General features: G+C 40.0%; 1 protein-coding gene across 6 annotated transcripts in view; it reads right to left on the bottom strand.

Moving 5' to 3' along the window:
- ralgapa2 (Ral GTPase activating protein catalytic subunit alpha 2) overlaps nucleotides 1-19,114 on the bottom strand; it is a 113,085-nt gene that overhangs the window by 72,125 nt on the left and 21,846 nt on the right. For 4 of the 6 annotated variants that reach the window (XR_013288657.1, XM_077547096.1, XM_077547369.1 and 1 more), the window contains exons 4-25: nucleotides 17,267-17,324; nucleotides 16,339-16,382; nucleotides 15,969-16,149; nucleotides 15,727-15,842; nucleotides 15,106-15,244; nucleotides 14,043-14,251; nucleotides 13,732-13,977; nucleotides 13,346-13,528; nucleotides 12,478-12,612; nucleotides 12,244-12,392; nucleotides 12,054-12,165; nucleotides 11,657-11,894; nucleotides 8,804-8,983; nucleotides 6,838-6,984; nucleotides 6,448-6,564; nucleotides 5,443-5,525; nucleotides 5,255-5,345; nucleotides 4,969-5,142; nucleotides 4,499-4,675; nucleotides 3,376-3,569; nucleotides 3,158-3,256; nucleotides 2,127-2,282 (exon numbers count right to left, since the gene is read on the bottom strand). Coding sequence is in view for 5 of the 6 variants with exons in the window: in XM_077547096.1 (XP_077403222.1) it covers nucleotides 2,127-2,282; nucleotides 3,158-3,256; nucleotides 3,376-3,569; nucleotides 4,499-4,675; nucleotides 4,969-5,142; nucleotides 5,255-5,345; nucleotides 5,443-5,525; nucleotides 6,448-6,564; nucleotides 6,838-6,984; nucleotides 8,804-8,983; nucleotides 11,657-11,894; nucleotides 12,054-12,165; nucleotides 12,244-12,392; nucleotides 12,478-12,612; nucleotides 13,346-13,528; nucleotides 13,732-13,977; nucleotides 14,043-14,251; nucleotides 15,106-15,244; nucleotides 15,727-15,842; nucleotides 15,969-16,149; nucleotides 16,339-16,382; nucleotides 17,267-17,324 (3,228 nt within the window). In the remaining variant the exon portion in view is untranslated. The remainder of the gene's footprint in view (nucleotides 1-2,126; nucleotides 2,283-3,157; nucleotides 3,257-3,375; nucleotides 3,570-4,498; nucleotides 4,676-4,968; nucleotides 5,143-5,254; nucleotides 5,346-5,442; nucleotides 5,526-6,447; nucleotides 6,565-6,837; nucleotides 6,985-8,803; nucleotides 8,984-11,656; nucleotides 11,895-12,053; nucleotides 12,166-12,243; nucleotides 12,393-12,477; nucleotides 12,613-13,345; nucleotides 13,529-13,731; nucleotides 13,978-14,042; nucleotides 14,252-15,105; nucleotides 15,245-15,726; nucleotides 15,843-15,968; nucleotides 16,150-16,338; nucleotides 16,383-17,266; nucleotides 17,325-19,114) is intronic. The other 2 variants (XM_077547284.1, XM_077547457.1) reach the window with 2 other exon arrangements.

Below are 19,114 nucleotides of genomic sequence, written 5' to 3' on the forward strand. Positions count from 1 at the left end.
TACATGTATTTCTTTATTATTATTATAAAAAAAAAAAAAAAAAAGATTACGATAAAGTTCCTTCTGATTGAGCAGTATTTGGCTAACTACTGCTGCTAAGAGGCTTGGCAAACTTGTACAAAATTTGCTTAAAAACACACGAATGCGTTTTACTGTGGATGCGGGGTTTTTAACTCTTTGACTGCCAGACGTTTTCAGAAGCGGGATGTCGCCAGTGCCAGCCGATTTAAGCATTTTGACTGATCTTTCAAGGTCCACAGAAAATGTTGTGTTTGGACTATGGAAACACACATACTACCACTCTCATCTTTCATCAGAAAAAAAAAGTTTGTTTCTACCTTATTCCGTTCTTCAGTAATCAACAATAGAAAATGGTTAGTTTCACCGAAATGCTCTGTTTTGAAACAAAAAGCGGAGAAAAAGAGCTTTTTGTGAAACGATGTTATTTCATGCACTCTAGTGAATTCTACACTTCTTTTTGTGAAACGATGTTATTTCATGCACTCGTGAATTCTACACTTCTTTTTGTGAATGATGCCACAAACACCTAAATAGTGCTTTACTTCTGTAATACACCACCACCAACAATGAAAAAGTGTTTTTAGATTGCAAAATACGTTTATTTCCATTCAACAGTGTAACAATTTGACAAAACAATTTCGCAAACTGTTTACAAATGTGTGCAACTGTGGTACTATTTACAATTATGTGGATGTTTCAAATACAGTTTTTTCTTGCCCTGCGTGCAAGGAGACGGAGCAGGATTTGCACAACAGATACGTTTCACTTCGATTGTCCGTTTCGCGTGCAGACGTTACACTTTCTTGACGGCCTTTTTTTCCGGGGAATAGCAAGTAGCAGACTGTACCCACTCCTCCGATAAATATGCATTGGACTCGGGGTACTCTTCGTTGTCCGATTGAACGTCCGCCCGAGCGTGCTCGGTTGTGCTCCGCGTTTTCCGGTGTTAGCATCGCTAGCCCGTGAACCTTTATGACGTCGTCATAGCCGCCGCGTCAGCGCTTCCAACTTCGGCGTCAACCTCGGAGTCACCATCATCATCATCGATGATGATCATCGTCGTCATCAATGTGCTCTTTAGCGTTGGTCGATGCCTTTCGTCTTTGAAAAAAATTCCCAAGTGTGAGCTGCTTGCAACCGATCGCCATTGTTCGCTTGCTCAGCCATCTAGCTCCGCCTCACGTGTTCTACTGCCGCGTCAACGCTTCCAACCTCGGAGTCACCATCATCATCAACGATGATGATCATCGTCTGTATCAATGTGCTCTTTAGCGTTGGTCGATGCTTTTCGTCTTTGAAAAAAACTGCTCGAGCGTGAGCTGCTTGCAACCGGTCGCCATGTTCTCTTCCCTTCCCCAGCCATTGTCCCCTCTAGCTCCGCCTCATGTCTTCTACTGACGCCTACCCAATCTTGTCAAAAGAGAGTCATTGCTGCCATCTAGGGGCCAAAAATAGTCATTAGGCTAACTAGATCTGCTTGAAACTTTCACCACAGCTGGCCAAGGCTTTCCTCCACCCGTTTCCCCCCCAAAAAAAATAAAAAATTGGAGAACGTCTTTTAACGTCCTTGGCGGCCCTCCGTAGGTTTTTACTAAACTTCATTTAACGTTTTTGGCAGTCAAAGAGTTCAACAAACGAGGCAATGTGGATGGAATTTTTTCCTACACGGAGAAGGGGGGTAAATTCGGTTTTAAAAATACCTAAGTACGTGACTGTAGTGGCCTTTTATCGAGTGCAGGCAAAGGAACACTTGTGCAATGATCATCACACAGATTTAGACAAATTTGTGAACAATGTCTGAGAGAAACAAGGCCTTCCATCTATTAGTCTTCAATCTTGAAGTTCAGCTAATGATGAAAAATGGGGGCAGAAATAAACGATTTTGCATTTGTTTTTGTTATCGAAGATGCTTATCCAAACTACGACCAATCCAAATTACATAATCAACAACAACAAAAAAGAGTAGTTGTCAATTTGACATATTTGGCAAATGTAAACCATGTTTTTCTGAAATGACACAAAATGATCATTTGGGGTTTAATCATGCAGTCAAGGGCTTAAATGAAATGTAATGCTGATGCAGCAGCACTACCTACTGGTCATACCTGGTCATTGCTAGTAAAACCTTTGTGCATGATGTGGTAAAGGTGCACCAGGAAGTCAATGTTTGGGAGGACATCCTGGTGTCTGGTCATCATTTCACAGATCAGTTTATAGGCCTGCAGTTTGCCTGCTTTGTATTCTGCTGGTAACATGGTGGCCTGCGTGAGAGATGGAGAAGCACACACTTTGTGAAAAAGATGCATCCGTCAAATCACTCTCGCTGTTCAAGAGAGAATTCCGCCATTTTTTCCTTTTTAAATTTACCATTGTTCAATCCATTCTTTGTTAGTATAACAAATTTAAAGACAACAAAGGGTTAAATTGTACAATTAACAACTTTGCAAATAAAGACACAGTCGCCCAAACTATTGAAATCCATTTTAAGAGCTCGCTGTATTCAATCATTTGCCTTTACCAAAATTTCAATGATTACACATGGGCAAAATTGTTGGCGACCAATAGTCACAAGTAGAAATTTGCTGAACTACTAAAATTCAGTCATGTTTTTTTTTGTGATCAAACAGAATTATTTGTGGCCTTGAAAAAAAGTTTGTTAGCCATATAACTCTTCAAACCACTCCAGAATAGTTCAACAATTTGTTCTTCATGATTTTGGGGTGTTTTTATGAGTGTTTACTGGGTTTTTGTCTTACTGAAGAACGCATAACCTGTGACTGAACAGCACATTTTGCTCTAGAATGTCATACTCTTGAGATTTCCTGCGCTGCATGCAACAAAACAGTAGTGAGCCTCCTCAATGTTTCATAAAAGATACAGTGTTGTTCCTTGTATGCACATCAAGATGATGTGACCTGGCAAAAAGCTCCAGTTTTGTCTCATCTGTCCAAGGACATTCTCATTCATATTCATTACTCAACATTTTTAAGAATTATTGTATTAGACAACATTCAATTGTACTGCTAGTGAATCTGTTTAGTAAGCTCAAAACAGAATGATACACATTTTTCACATTTTGCTTCAGCGGAATTATTAACATTCAATGCTGTTGTTAGAGGTTACGAGTTGTTGGTACCCTGAAGAGCCAGGAGGCAAGCATACGGAGGGGTGGAATGAATGCAGGCTGGGGAGGAGAAGACTGGTTGTCCACACTGATACCAAGGTTATCTCGAATCTGGAAGCACAGATTTAACGGCGAGCAGTCAACAAATAAGAGTCATTTTAGAGAAAATGCTGTGTGGTGAAGTTTAGTATTTCTAAAGATTTGAACGTTTAATTGGTTTTCCACTTTACCTTTGCAAGTTTTTGCCACAGTTCATAGAGATAAGAAAACACTTTGGCATGGATTTTGGGGCATCTGATGTTGTTGACGTCTCCAAGGATCCCCAAAATCCTCCTCCATAGGACAAAGGCTGAATCAGCATGCCATCCTGTCAGGGTCCCACCTGCAATTATGCTGACATCATCCGTCAGACACTCGCTGCTGTCTGCATGGTCAAAAAAGAGAACAAAAGCATCAAAGTTTGTATGTGATGATGTTGTTCATTTTGGCAGCAACTGTATTATTGCTGTGACTGTCACAGAATGAGTCAAAATGTTATTCAATGAGACATAGGATTTAATCAATAAGTGCTGAAAATCAATTTATTATGTAGTATGTTTGTACACATTTGTAATTTAAGGATTATCATGCCATCACGGGTTGATTAAATCCTTGTCCACTGAAGAGCTGTGTTGTAAAAATCCTTTTGGAAAATATACATGGTCACATGCAACAGCCAAATGAGTTCCTCTGGATTTGTAGGAAGACAGCGCCACTTAGTGGGCAACAGAGCGGTGACAAAGGGAGATGGATTAGATCAGTGGTCCCCAACCTTTTTTTCACTACGGACCGGTTCATACATGTCCACAACTTTGGCGGACCGGCAACCCAGTGTGTTGGGGGTGGGGGGGATGCTTGGCTGTTCGTCGGCTGATTAATAAAAGGCTACGACAACAAACGCAAGTCCACTACCATAACAAGGGTAACAAAACGCGACTGAGATAATTAGCATCTTGACATGTGTCAAGAGTCCGTCGTAAACAGAGACAATCTGGTCACTTTTCAAAATAAAATATTTTTAAGCCTCGGCTAATCAATTAACCGAAAGTACAGTAAGTTTGTTTTTTTTCAACTGTGCGGCCCGGTCCAAAGGTGTCCACGGGCCGGTACAGGTCCGCGGCCTGGTGGTTGGGGACCACTGGATTAGATGATGGGAAACAGAAAATTGTCAGAGAAAGTTTATAGAAAGATCAACAGTTTAAATCCAATGAAGCAAAAGATGTGTGAGTGAAGATAAAAGTATGCTAAGATGTGAAGTCAAGGTTGAGGGAGCGCATGAAGACTCGGTGATGTGGAGCAGCTATGGAGCAGTACCCAAGTGGTGTGGCATATGTAAGACAGACTGATGAATGCTGTCGTCCAGGGGGCAATCCTGCGGGCACTCAGTGTGCACCACGAGGGCTGGGGAGGCGGGGGGGTTCTGAGGATAGTGGTAGTGGTTGTGGTGTTGGGGTGGGGGTGAAGAGTGGGGGGAGAGAGTACACTCAGGACCTATAAACAAGGGACAGGGATAAAATTGGGTTTGGGGAGGGGAGCAGAATGACAAAGACAAAAACTTCATGATGATCACAAACAAACAAGTCACAACAGTGTGTTCGTGTGTAAGGGTCTGGGAGATGTCTCACTGAGCAGCACACTGACTTTCCATTCATGCTTCCAAAATACTAAACCCAATACTTAGAAATCAGGATAAAACTAAAGTATCTGTTTCCTATATACACCTTTCTAATAAGTCCTGTGCAGTAAAATCACAAAAAAACATGAGCTTGTATATGATTTGTCACCTGCTAAAGCCTCATGGTGACTGAGAAGCAGACTCCCCTGGCTCTGGGGGTCAGCGGTCACGTCCATGTGGGCTGACTGGGTGGACTGATTGTCAGCTTCCTCGTCAAAAACCTGCCAGGTGACCTCACTTTCATTCAGGTAGCCATTTGACGTCTCGCTGCTAATACTCTCACCTGGGAAAGGAAGGCAAGCAGGTGTGAAATGGAACAGAATGAGAATTTAGTAATTAAGGTAAACATTAAATTAATACAACAGATGAGGACATAATCATAGATTCATTCTAACTTTTCTCTCTGAGCTTGACCCTTGCGCAGTGATGGTACCCCTCAGCACTATTTTCCATCTCAGCTGGACTGCTGCTTTGGCAGGCCAGGATCTACAAGAACATGAGAATATACAGAATATATTGCCTTTGTCGTTCGGTTTATTTCTATCACTGTAATATAACATTTCAATACAAATAGGCTTCTCACAACTGGCGGTTCACTGATCTCTTGTCTCTCAGATGTTCCGCTTACAGAACCACAGGAAGTAGGTGAATGCTCCCTCTTCTGGGCTGGAGAGTAGCATGCGAGATAAATCGACACAGATATGAATTAATTGGGTGATTGAACAAGCTTTTAAATCTTTACAGTCTACATTTGATGTTGTGCAGTCTCATTTGACACAAGTAAAGCTAGTTTTAAATCCAGACTAATTAATGATTTTTATCAAATAGTACCTACTTATAGGTATTTAGGTATTGTTATTGACCTTTCAAGTCACATATTGAGGGCCTTGTTTGAAAATTGAAGCTAAAACTAGGGTTCTTTTCTAGGAACAAATTTTAGTTTTTCTTTTACAGCAAGAACACGTCTTATTTTGGTACCTTTTTTTTTATTTTTACCTTTATTGGACTATGGTGATTTGCTTTTTGTGAATGCATCAGCACAACACCTGAAGAAATTGGACAGCGTGTACCATTGTGCTCTGCGTTCACCATTGTACGCTTTATGCTGCCATGAACTATCCATCTCTATACCCGTACCAATACCATCCCAAAATCCTGTTTAATTAATTGCTAATTTAATATGCAAAAAAATTACAAATGTATTAGCCATACACATCAAACTTTGAGTGATGCAGTAAGTGGAGTGTATACAGCAGAAATGAATCTGCATGCAATTATCCATTGCAGCAGTTATACATTTTTAACAGGGCAAAAAATAAAAAATAATGCAACTCGGGCCTGAACATAAATATTGCTCAGTTTTAATTGTCAGAGGTAATTATTTTTATTACAACTATGGCCATGCACAAGGTGGGCACTTGCTGCTTCAGCGCTGCCGCTTCAATTGAAAAACGTTCAATATAGAGTCACAACACAAGACGCATCCAGTTTAAGAGCAATTCTTTTTTTCAGATGCATTTTGTATTTATTCGTGTTGTCTTGGTGAAACACATATGTCATTCTTTTTCACAGCACTGTATGTTTGTACCTTGTAATGTGTCAGAAAGCTGCTGCGTAATATCTGAGGTGCTGCTGCTCCGTGGAAGTGGGCTATCGCCCCCTCCTAATTCTTCCCCACACTCTGACAGCTGGCACTCCTCTACGTCTGGTGAAAAGGGAATACGACAACACAAAATAAGGAAATGATGACAATCAATCTTTATTCAAATTATGACATGTACACACAGCAAGCAAACTTAAGGCATGCACACATGCAGTTGGGTTTTTTCCCCCCACAGGAGAGTCTGTGGAAACACTCTCTGCACCAGGTAGTGGTACAGAAGACAGTTTATGATAGGACGACAGTTGAATGATACAGAAAGGGTGGAGACCACAAACACACAGATACTGTACATTCACCTCTCCAAAGCAACTTTACCTGAGAGTCTGTGAGAGCAAGCAGAGTTACCAGAAGCGATACCAGGCAAGAAAGAGCTCACAGTGTGGAGCAGCGTAGGAACGCTTTTAGTAGTGGGCAAAGCCTCGCATAGGTGAACACAGTTGCTGATGGACTGGCTTCGTTTAGCTTCCATCAGCGGAAGAGAGAGCAGAATGTGAAAAAAGGAAGGAATAAAGAGAATAAAGACAGCATTCAAAAATAGTGGAGCGCAGTACTGTATGAGGAAAATACTGTTGACATGATGAGTTAAAAACTCTGCAGAGTGAATTTACAGTTTTGCTTCTAAATATGTTATATATATATATATATATATATGTAGTTTGAAGTAATTGCTAAAAACGAGTAAGGTCTAAGAACAATGACTGTAGTACTGAATTGTTGAGATAACGCACCCCCACTAGTCTAAACATGGTATTGACGTTTATTATGTTTGTGGAGTAAGAATCAAGCACTGTTAGTCCAGTCTGTTTTAAAATCAGCAAATAAAGTGTGACATATACAGTGCTGCTCAAAAGTTTGAACCCTGCAGGCATGGTCAGACTTTTTGTATAAAATATTAAAATAACCTTATTAAATTTTTAGTCATGACGCAATCTACATTGATGACATTGAAAATAATGAACTTGAACAAAAAGAATGATAATATTGTCATTCATTATTGAGCAAAAGTTGGTGATTTAAGAAAAGCTCAGATTTCATGGGTGCAAAAGTATGTGAACCTCTCAGTCAGACATTGTACCTCCTTTTGCCATGAGAACTTCATCCAAACACTTTCTTTAGTGACTTATCAGCCTTTCACATCTACTTTTGGGGAATTTTTGCCACTCTCCCTTGCAAAATGCAGCCAAATTGTATTTGTATGAGAGAATACAGCCAATTTTTTGACAGTTGCTAATAAGGCACAGCTGTTGTATGTACAGTATGTGGATGACACTTCAAGTCTAATGTCAATGTAAGCAATGAAAGGGGACATGGCTATTGTCTCTTTCAATACACTTTAATTACTCCTTTCAGTGGAAGATATATTGTGGCAGTTACAGCTCACCACTATTTGTCATGAATTCATATTAATGAACATTAATTACACTCTTACTGAAACTATCAAAACTGTAGCGCAATTAAGTGTGGACATTTTTTGGAGGAGTAGAGTGAAGAGCTGATGGGACCTTTGAAGATCATCGGGTGAGAAATCCAATTAGGTCTAAGGAAGGGTAGGGAATTTGAAGCGCTTGTGTACAAACACACACACCTTTTTCCTTCAGGCTCAAATGCTGCTCCTCGTTCACCGAGCTTGTCATTTCAGAGCATTAGGGGTAATTGCGGAAAATAAATGGGATTGTCTCTCTTTAATCTTTCCCATTGAGATTCGGTCTAGACCAAAAATTCATACGCGTGAGACATGCATTTTAGCTAGTTAGTCTTATAATTAGCCTGCCACATCGCCATCAGATAAGGGCCATTGCTGCGTCTGGACTGAGCTTGTAACAATGGGCGTCCTAAGCCAGCCTTTGACATACTGTCAAGACATGGAAATGGAGTCAGTGTGCAATGACATGTGAGGGGGACAATAGGGGCCATCTGCTGGAGCTTTCTGTCATTGGTGCTTGGCCTTTCAGTGGCACCTGGGTTGGTGCATACATGGACCTGTCATATGGATCTCAATGCTGTCAATGCATCTGAGCACCAGAAGCTTAGCGGCTTTCTTACACAAAGGCAGAGGATCAAGAAAATAATCACATAAAAAAACCACCTACTACGGCCTCACATAACTTTGCAACAGTCATGATTGGGGCTAGATAGTAAAACAGCCAGCCAGAATAATAGATCATAATACTTTGAACAGGGGAATACAATTTCCAATCTAAGATTATAAATTATTTTCATGACCAGCATTAATTAAAGGTGGATAATTTTTCATTGATTTTACATAAATTCAAATCCCTACCAGAAGCTTTCTGTCGGACAATGTTGCGGGCCTTTTCCACACCAGGAGCACCCGACGTGGTGGCAGAACGAATCCTCATTGGTTCCTGAGCTCCTGTCCCAGCCAGGTCTCCTTGGTTCCTCCAACTTAGTGAGAAGGAACGTGCCACTGCAGCTGCTTTCTGGGAGTCCTGAATCACTCCTGCCAAGGAGAGCACATTTTTCTGTTCCAGTATTATTTTGGTAATTATCTGGATTGTTTGTCATGCTTTTAATTTAGCCTTAAGAGCTAAAGGTATAATGAATAGTACACTCTAAAACAATTGGGCCAAATTAACCCAAACTGGGTCAAAAAGTGACTGACTCAACATTTTTGGTTGTTCAATTAACCCAAAACGTTGGGTCATATGAATAACCCACAAACCAACCCAAGGTCAAATGTATAACCCACAAAAGAAAACAAATATTGGGTTTATTTGTGAGTTATTAATTTAACTTGAAGCAACATTTGGGGCTGAATACCTCAAAAATTTGGGTCAGTTCATTTTTGACCCAATTCAATTGGGTATAACATAAAAAGTTGGGCCAAATTAATTACTCACAAAACAAAACAAAAATTGGTTTGATTTGTGGGTTATTAGTTTAATTTGATTCAACCTTCGGAGCTAAATGCATCAGAAAGTTAGGTGAAATGAAAAACTCACAAAATAAGCCAGTTTTGTTTGTTTAAAAAAATATATATTTGACCCAACTTTTTTGGGTTAAATAACTAAAAATGTTGGGTTGGCCCATTTTTGACCCAATTTGGGTTATTTTTGACCCAACTGTTTTTAGAGTATACAGGGAGTCCTTGAGTTACAGTGGAGTTTCGTTTCTACGCCGGCAATGTAACCCAAATTTCGATTTAAGTCGGATTTCAACGTTAAAGTCGATATTTACATCAAAATACGGCACGGACATTCATTGCTGACAGACGGCAGAGCGGAGCTAATTCAAATTTGAACACAGAAATGTGACGCGCCTGATGGCGAGCCGACCTGTTCGATGGACGTCAGTTGCTGGGGGTAACAACAACACAACTTTAAATAACTTTAAAATTGCAAGATTACTGTGGGAAATTAATGGAAAAGAAGGTGCTACGGACAAGGTACGGGCACTGTAAAGTCGAAACGACATAGGTCGCATACGAAGTAACTCGAGGACTCCCTGTATACACATTCTCTTATACTGTAGTACTGTATACTGTGGCTATAACTTTTTTTGTTTGAACAAAGGAAAAAAATGTTTTCAGTTACTGATTTCTTTTTCATTTTATGTTTTACTTTTTTAACATAACATAATAGTAAGAGGTTTCATCTGTTCAGTCGGGCCAGTGTGGTATGGTGTCAGGGCTCTTAGGCTGCGTTTAGACTGCGGGCATATCTGACTCCAATTGGATTCCTCCTCAAATCTGATTTTTAGGGCTGACTGTCCAGACTGTTTTTAGCAAGTGTGCAAATCCGATCTGGCCCTGTTCAGACTGAGCTACATTATTGACCCATCTGACAGGTTGCTGTAGCAACGACGTCGAACGGAGGCGGCGCCCACCGCGTGTAGTGTGTGACGCTGTTTACCGCTCAGTACTTCCCATTTCTCGCAAACCCATCAAGCGGTTTTCTTTTCTTTCTTTTTTAACGACCATATGTCTATGGCTACGGCCGGGCACTTATTCGCTATTTCTGGTTGCACGTGAAGAACTTACAGGGTAGCGAGACCGGCTTCAGCGCAAGTAACGTAAACTGTCACTGTATTTCCAGTTGAGCAAGACAGGAGCCGACGGCGCAGTGGAGCATGCCGAGCATGCGAGAAAGCAGCCGGGCAGTGCGGGCGCATTTGTCTTTGCACGCGTCGAGTGACGTCATGGACAGTCAAATCCGTTCTGAGGGTTTCGAGCTGATCAGACTGAGACGCATCTTGTCCAAATCGGATATGAAACTACCTTCTGCATGTGGTTCCGCAAAAAGTTGATTTCATGTGCTTTGTGACTGTTCAGACTACAAAAGAGCCATCTACTTTCAATCTGGATGGGCTACAAATCGGATTTTGGCTGGCAGTCTGAACAAGGCCTTAAAGTCCTGGGCCTCCTGGCCTTGCAGGCACTACCTGGCCCAATGGGATTTAGTGTGTGTGTATGTTGGGTCTTAGGCAGTTTCTTAGGGTCCACCCACCAAGCACCCTAGCGTTGGCGTCTGAGCGCTCTAGCTGCAGCAGATGGGGTGGATGCCCAGACTCCCGGAAGTTTCTCTCTGCTGGGGTCCCGCTAATTCCCTGGCTTCAGTGTCCTGGGGGCTTGCCTAGCTTGAGGTTGACATAGGCTGAGCAGCTTGCTATTACACTGACGAAAGGTTGACTGCATGATCCTATCCCAAGTAAATCAGCAACCGCAGAGACCTGATCTTCAAGTATGAGTCGGGTTAGGGTAATAATTTCAGCAGCTGTTTTAATGCTGATGGCATTGTTACCACACTAACAAATAATTTGCATGTGCTTAAATGTACTTGAAAAGTTATAAACACAGATATGTAGCCAAATATAAAAGAGGGTCCACACTCAGGGAACCAACTTATGAAATGTATTTTCCTTAGTAACATATTTCAGTTAGTTTTCCAACTTCTGGAACAAATGTGGCTAATTGATGCCCGTTTGAGGGGTCCAGGCAGATTTGAGGCTGAATTAAAATCAGCCTGACAAAAAAAACACATCTTATTTTGTCTAGGCTTTGGCAAAGCCATTATATCTCTTCTGGATTTTATTACTTTGTGAAGCTAAGTTGAGTCACAGATGACAAATAACTATGATCGTTTTCTCTCAGTAAATCCAATTATGTTTTCCTCACCACGTGCTCGCTGCTTCTTCTCCTTCTGTTCACTGAGTTTATCCAGAGGCAGGTTGGCCATGTCCAGGCCGTAAACCGAGCGGGCCAGCACAGCAGTCAGCGAGTCCATGATGCTGGCCCACTCTGTCACCAACTCCTCCCAGTAAGTCAGAGACGATAGCACTGTGAGCAGCTCATCCCACAACTCTCGAGAGATGTACACATACAGGTTGGCTCGCACCCATGCCACAATGATGGTCTAAACGTAAGAACAAATATGAACCGTTACACTTTGAACACTACACACTCTAAAAAAAGATGTGACAAAAGAAACCACTTGTAGTTTGTAATGTCATGTCGCTTATTAAAAAAAAAATATATATAAAATAAATATTAAACTCGCTGAGGGCAGACATACCCGAAAAAGAATGGATGCCAAACTTTCAGCAAAGCTGTCTTTTCTTTGGTTTTCTGATGGCCTCTTCATCACTGCTTCAGTGATCCTCAGTAGGACCTGCAACATCTGCTCCCTGCGGATAATGAATGAGAATAAATACTGGAGTGACAGAAAAAAAAAGTCAACCAGGTAGAACAAATATTGTACTGACCAGGTCTGTGTGTTCATTGTGTGCTCTATGATCATGTGCCGGTAGATGCTCAAGACACACTTGCACACCTCAACCTGATTCTCCAGGAGCTTGGGCACATCCTGGCATGGCTCAAGGAGAAATACATTCGAAGAGTTGGTCAGGAACACCTACAATTGTAGATACATATGAGTACAATAATTAGTAAGATGACAGACACGATCAAAATGTTGTAATGATGTAAGACAGACAGACCTGGAGTGTGGGTTGGATGCCTGCCTTTATGTCCCTGTTCTGCTCTTCCGTGAGAAAGCCTCGATTGATTGCGCTGCTGAAAGAGTAGGTCCTTCCCCAACTTGACGATCGCCTGTGGCTGTAACTCTCAAGTACCTGTTAAAAGACACAGCCAGTCAACCTCTCCAAAAAAACAACCCATCAATTATGAGACTAAAAACTACAAAATTCTGCAACTTATGACAAACTTGGAGAGCACATTCACTGCAAATTGCACCTCTCTCAAAGCCCATATCAAACATCAGCTTAAAATCAATATTAGAAGACCTTCTTTATGCACAACCAGTTTCACTCATTACAATTTTTATTTTTTTATTTTTTATTTTTACAATTGCTTGTTTTGTATGACCTGTGCATCCTTTAACCAATTTGCAATGACTGTTTCCATTTACTGAATGCTTGTAGAAAAGTTAGCATGAACACATTATTTTATCATGATTTTTTTTTACTTACCTTTCATACCCTCATTGATATACTTCATCAATTACATTCAATGGAACTACTACTACTACTACTACTACTACAAAAATCAGTAGTTATGATAACATTGTCACATTGAAATGCATATTGATGTTCATTACTATTCTCTCTTCCTCTTAAATAAATCAATAGCAGCTTGGTTTAACTTAAAAAAAATGCCAAGTCACAGTTTAAAACTAAATGAGAGCAAAAATAACTTGAAAAAGTAATAACATACAATTTTTTTTTACCACTTTTAAAATTACAATAACCCTCAACTTATTTGTCTAAAATGTTAAAATTACACAGTTTTGTCTATGAAAACCCATTTTTGAGTCAATGTAATAGTAAAAAAAATGTTCACCAATACCTGTGCTTGCATGTTGTTATTCTCAGTGCTGAGTATCTGTTCAGTGCTATCATCCACTTCATCTTCCTGCGCAGTTTTGTCTGGCTCTGTCATAAAACTGGGCTTCTCCTGCAGTATCCACGTTCGGTAAACTTTGATCACCTTCCTGGTTGCCGATGCCTCGCAAGATGGTAACAGGAAAGCCTTAGAAGAGAACACAGTTGTTACATTTGCGATGAGGCTGTGGAATTGTGTTAGCTGGAAAGACCATTGCAACAAATGGCCAGCAGAGGGCAACATTATCCGTTTTAATTCTAGGGAAACGAAAGGGCTTGAGATTCAATGTCAATTATATTGTGTAGATTTAATAAGGAAGTAATAATATTTGACAAGAGTGCTATTAATACCTGGTGGAAGACCTCGTTGACAAAATTCACATTGTCCCTGGTTGACAGTAAGATGGCATGCACCATGTCATAGACGCACTGGTGCTCCTCCTCAATGCTACATAAACTGGAATCACTGGGTCGTCGATCTGAGAGTGTGCTGCTGTTGGAATGGCTCTTCTCAGGTTCCCCCGTGGGCCCATTTGTGTCCCCATCTGATGTCTTCTCCTTTTCCTTTTCCTGGCTGTTACCGCCTGCAGTGACAGTCTGGACACAATGTATTTGTGAGATACAGTACAACATAGCAACATCCACAGTTGCACAATTCCCACCTGGATGAGTTTGGGAAGGACTTCAGGGCCATTCTTTGAATTTTGCGCCGTTGCAGAGGTGTTAATGTATTTCTTCTTGAGAAAGAAGGTAACCAGCCAGGTGATGAAAGCCACACGGGGAGCCAGGTACTGGTCCCTGGTGCAGAAGGTACTCTCGTTGTTCCTTGTCACTGGCACATACAAGGGTTTTGGTCTGTGATGTGGGAGGTCTAATTGTAGGAGAAAGAAAGGAAGATGGAAAAGGACCAAAATAACCAGTGAGAAACCAGAGAAACCAGAGCGCAAGAGAGGGACAGAGAAACAATGCACCATGTGAATGAAAATCTTTGAAACAAAAAAACCCATTACAGTGCTGTTTTTAATGTTCTTATGTTTTTTTTATATAAAATAATAGTTAAGCCATTGATGTCATAGTCATTGAATGTTATAGGCCTTAAACCTATCTTTAAAGATATCAAAATCGATTTTTTTACAGTTCAAAAATGTTCTTCACCTGCTTCAACTTGTTCAAAAGGTTCAAACCTTTCTCTTTAGTATTTTTATATTTCTTTCCACAGTGGGATTTTATTCTGATGAGATTTTTGTCACCTGGATCTCCATACTGAATACGCAGTCATGAAAAATGACTCTGACCGATTTAGCTAAAGCCCATAAAGCACGCGATAGAACCTTTAGTTAGTTACCTGTCTTGTGGAATTATAGCATACAGTCTATAGCAGAGATGTTGAATTATCAGATCATCAGCAAGCTTTGCAGAAGCCTAAAAACAATCCTGACCATTAATCAGGTGTGTTGGAGGAGCGAAGCATGGAAAACAGGCAGGATAGGGGCTCTTGAGGACCAGACTTGGGCACCCCCGGTCTATAGTCTAAAATACAGACAGCTTTTTTTCTTAAATAAAATGAAACCTGCAAAAACTGCAGTGTTGAAAATTTTTGTGCGCCTAACTTTTGTCCAGGTGCACCCAAAAAATAAAAAAACTTGGGCCCACCAGTGCAATCAGTACAAAAAGTTACTCTACACTACATAACCTTGTATGTTATATTTACTAACACCACCTTACCTAATAAAGGCTTGTAGAGATTTGTGAGTTTGGTGAAGGAGGGGAATAGATGTGGAAGGTAGTACTTCTTGAACAGGCTGAAGAGAAACCTGAAGCCTGTCTCCTCGTTTTCTTTATTCTTCCATTCTAAACTGGATGCCTGACAGGTTAGACAGAACAAACACTGACAAGGTCAGGTTACAGGAGTGGAGTGGAACGCACAATCACTCAGTCGATCGTCGTTTATTGTTTGCGACATAAAAGATCAAAGGCACTGTACTTACAAATAGCTTGCAAAGGGAAAATGGTTTTGGCTGGGTGCAAATGGAATGATCAGATTCACACTGTACACACTTAACTGCCATCATGTTTGGTTTCTTATTATTGTCAGCAATTGTAAACTATAGACACACTTGAAGAAACGCTCATGATGTCGCACACAAACAAGTTTAGGTTGAAAGTAAGCAAGCATACAAATCAAGACTGAGAACTATAGGTTCAACAATCAATAAAATATTACTTTATTTAACAATTCAATATTGAAAGTTATATATTGTAATACTAAACAGCCACGTTTGTTGAGAGGTGGTCTTGTGAGAAAAAATAGCCCTGTGTCATTTCCCTTGCAACATTATCAATTACCTGGGTAACCATGAACTTGAGAAGGGTTTCGAGAACGTAACAAGTCTGATCATCTGCTACCTTCTCGCCTGCCACAGCTGGAACAAGTGGGGTGATCTCTTCAGGCACCACTTTAGCTGTTCACATCGACATAAATGATAAGAAAAGAGCCACATCATGATCCAATTTAAAGCAAGAACTGGGTGGGCTCAAAACTAAATATGAAGCAGCATATAAGTTATTGTGTTCATTTTTTTGCTCACCATCAGGCGGGTTGGCGAAAGGGTTGTAAATGATTGTGTCAAGGGTGCAAGGCCCCCTGGACGAGGGCACTGCAGGGAAACCTGGCACCAGACAGGCATAAATAAGGAACTGCTCCTCAGCACAATTTTCCCTTAAGGCTTGGAGCCACAGCAGGAAGAGACGAATCCCCTCACATCGGATCTAGATTAGAAAAAAGATAGAGGAATTAATTAGTATGGATATACGCAAAAAAAAAAAGATGCAAAAGAGGAGCCAACATTCGCAGAGTGAGTAGTGTGTATAAGCAAAAATGTGTGAGGATGGCCATAGAGAGCATAAAGCTGTGAATCTTAAAGTTTTACCAAGTATTAATTATATTTTTAATGTTACCTTGAAGGAATTTCCAGTGTGTAGAAGTTTTTTCAGAATAGAACCTGAAAAAAATAAAGCGACAAATGGTAAACGCGCCTCATATTCATCGTACCAACAAGGGTTAGGGTTAGGATGCGCACAGTCCCAACAAGCACTCAACGTGGACAGTTATGGGCGTCATCTTTACCAAGGCCGATTGACCTTGATGGGGTGTCTTGAGAGAATCACTAGGAAGGGGTGGAGGGTTGGGGGTGACTTTTTCCTGATGAAAATGAACATTTGTTGGCAGTGACGTGCATTCATAGAGGCAGTCTGCTGCAATCATATGAGAGAAAGCTCTGATTGCTAAATGTCTACGGTTGAGTGTGTGTGTGTGCATGTGTGTGAGAGAGAGTTAAGACATGCTCTCAAAATAAATGCAGACTGACATGTCTTGGGAGGAACGCCCAGGCTGCCAAGAAATTGTGTTCCAGATAAAATACAGTTTAAGTTTACTGTCATGATTTATTTGATTTGAAGGGAGGAATTAATGAGCTAGGCTTTAGGACAAGATCAATAGCAGCTGTAATGTTATGTAAGTATTGACTTTCCAAAATAAAAAATGAGGTTGAAGAGCCATGACTGTTGCGCTGCTGATCCCTAACAATAAAATGTTCTAATTGGGGTTATCACATCTTGCAAGGGCTTTCCATTCGATGTGGGTCTGAAATCATGCCAGCATAATTCAATGACTTATTTGCATTTCAAATGAAGCCCTAATTAGTACTTCTCATTTCTATTCAATGCTAAGACTAATTAATTTCTCTTTGTTGTTTGCAAAACAAAGATATCTCAAATGTTATGGAAGAATAGTGATGAAAAATGAGGTATGAATATCAGTCTAATATACTTACCAGTGAGAGAAAATGTTAGATATTTCATTTGTGAAAAAGTGAGTGGCACATACCTATACTGTGAAACTGCCAGCGGTTGTAGATTTTCTCCGGCAGAAGTTGCAGAATTTTCTGTTGAAAACAAATTATGCGAAGTTAACCATAAGCCAATTAAATGCCTCTCAAACACTCTAACAGCATCTATGGTGTTTTATGAAACATTCCATACTAGTACAGACTGCCTTTGTCAATCAATCAATCTCTATTTTATTTAATCAAATAACTGATTATTTTGTGCAGTAACATATGGAAAAATATACACTTATGGAGCTCATCTCTTTACCTCTCTTTCCCTGCTTCTACACAACACAGAAAACTACACAGAAATGTCATTACCTCAACCCCCAATTGCCTTACAACTCAATTAGCGTGCCCTAACCGGCCTATCATTACTCTTAAATGCAGCAGTATAGGTTAACAGCCTCCAATCTGGAGAGATGAAAAAATTGCTGGGAGATGGAGGACGTGCTCACACACACATGCTTACACACACATTCCACAATAGCCATTGAATGTGAGCAACTCATCGGATCAAATCTAAATCAGGAAGACTTTATGCTTTTTAATTTAGAGGTCAAAATCTGCCATGATAAAAAAAAAAAAGAGTCTGCCACAATTGGTGAAAAAAAGGGAAGAGCTTTAGAGCCCCCAAATGAGCTTCGACTTATGCAGTTGGATGAAAAAAACAAAAAAAAATGATTTAAAATACTCACAAAAACATCTTGAAATACATGACATCATCTCGTATACAGTACTAGAAAATGCATGAACTGAGGAGGCCTATTTATTTTATCAAGCAGGGAATGTTAAAAAAACAAAAAACAAAATCACACAATACTATTGAATCGGGTCAATTTGAGGAGGAACTCAAATGTGTTACCTTCTCCTTCATCTGGCAATTAGGGAGGGTCTTTAACATAAGTGGCCAAAACATATCTACTTAAAAATAAACTGCACTAATAAACTACCCACCAGAGGTGGTTGGAACTGCATAAATGGAAAACCTGGCCTTTTAACAGATGTGCTGCTTTTAATATCGTGCTGTGACGACAACATTGTGGCAATTTTAATATTGCTATATCGCAAAAATATTTTGATCCTTCGCCTGACATCTCATGATTAATGCATGTCTTTATTAATTAATATCTTTATTATTTTTATGTTAACATTGGTTAATGCTACACAAGGGCTGGGTTTTAAAAAATCTAATAATTTATAGCGAATTTTCCTTTTCGTGCCTGATATTGATCCATAAAACCATGAAAGGCCTTTTTTTTATCCTACTATTTTCTTGAAATATACTGTCCACATGAATTTCAAAGTATTTTCTTACATTTATGAAAGACCCGACTTATTGCACTCTAGGACAATTCAGAATCTTTTTAATTTATATTTGCAATTATTGAATTCTAATAATGAAAATATTTTCATCTCATCCTTGCTAATGTTAATGTTTGTATAACTATGTGTTACTTTCATTAATAAAGTAAATCATTTGACCAGTTACTGCCTCTGCAGAATTGACTTTTTTGTGGCATTTTTATCGTCCTTGACATTTAATATTCCATAATTAAGCGATATTGAATTGAATCGAATCAGAAAAGATCTAAATCAAATCAAACTGAACTCTTGTGAATCAAAATCGAATCGAGGAAATTGGAATCGATTCCCGGTCGTAAATGTTACCACTGATTGTGACGTCGTAGCCAAGGGATCATTGAATATTTTTGACTGACTTAGTTCATCAACAACTTGCTTTTGTCATCCTTCATCTTTAACTTTCTCTTCTTGTCCTCTAAATCCCTTTCATTATCAGTGACAGCGGAGATGCTGAAAGATGTACAGCTGCACCTTACTATTGA

Source organism: Vanacampus margaritifer, chromosome 1, assembly GCF_051991255.1.
Source record: "Vanacampus margaritifer isolate UIUO_Vmar chromosome 1, RoL_Vmar_1.0, whole genome shotgun sequence".
NCBI classification, from domain to species: domain Eukaryota; kingdom Metazoa; phylum Chordata; class Actinopteri; order Syngnathiformes; family Syngnathidae; genus Vanacampus; species Vanacampus margaritifer.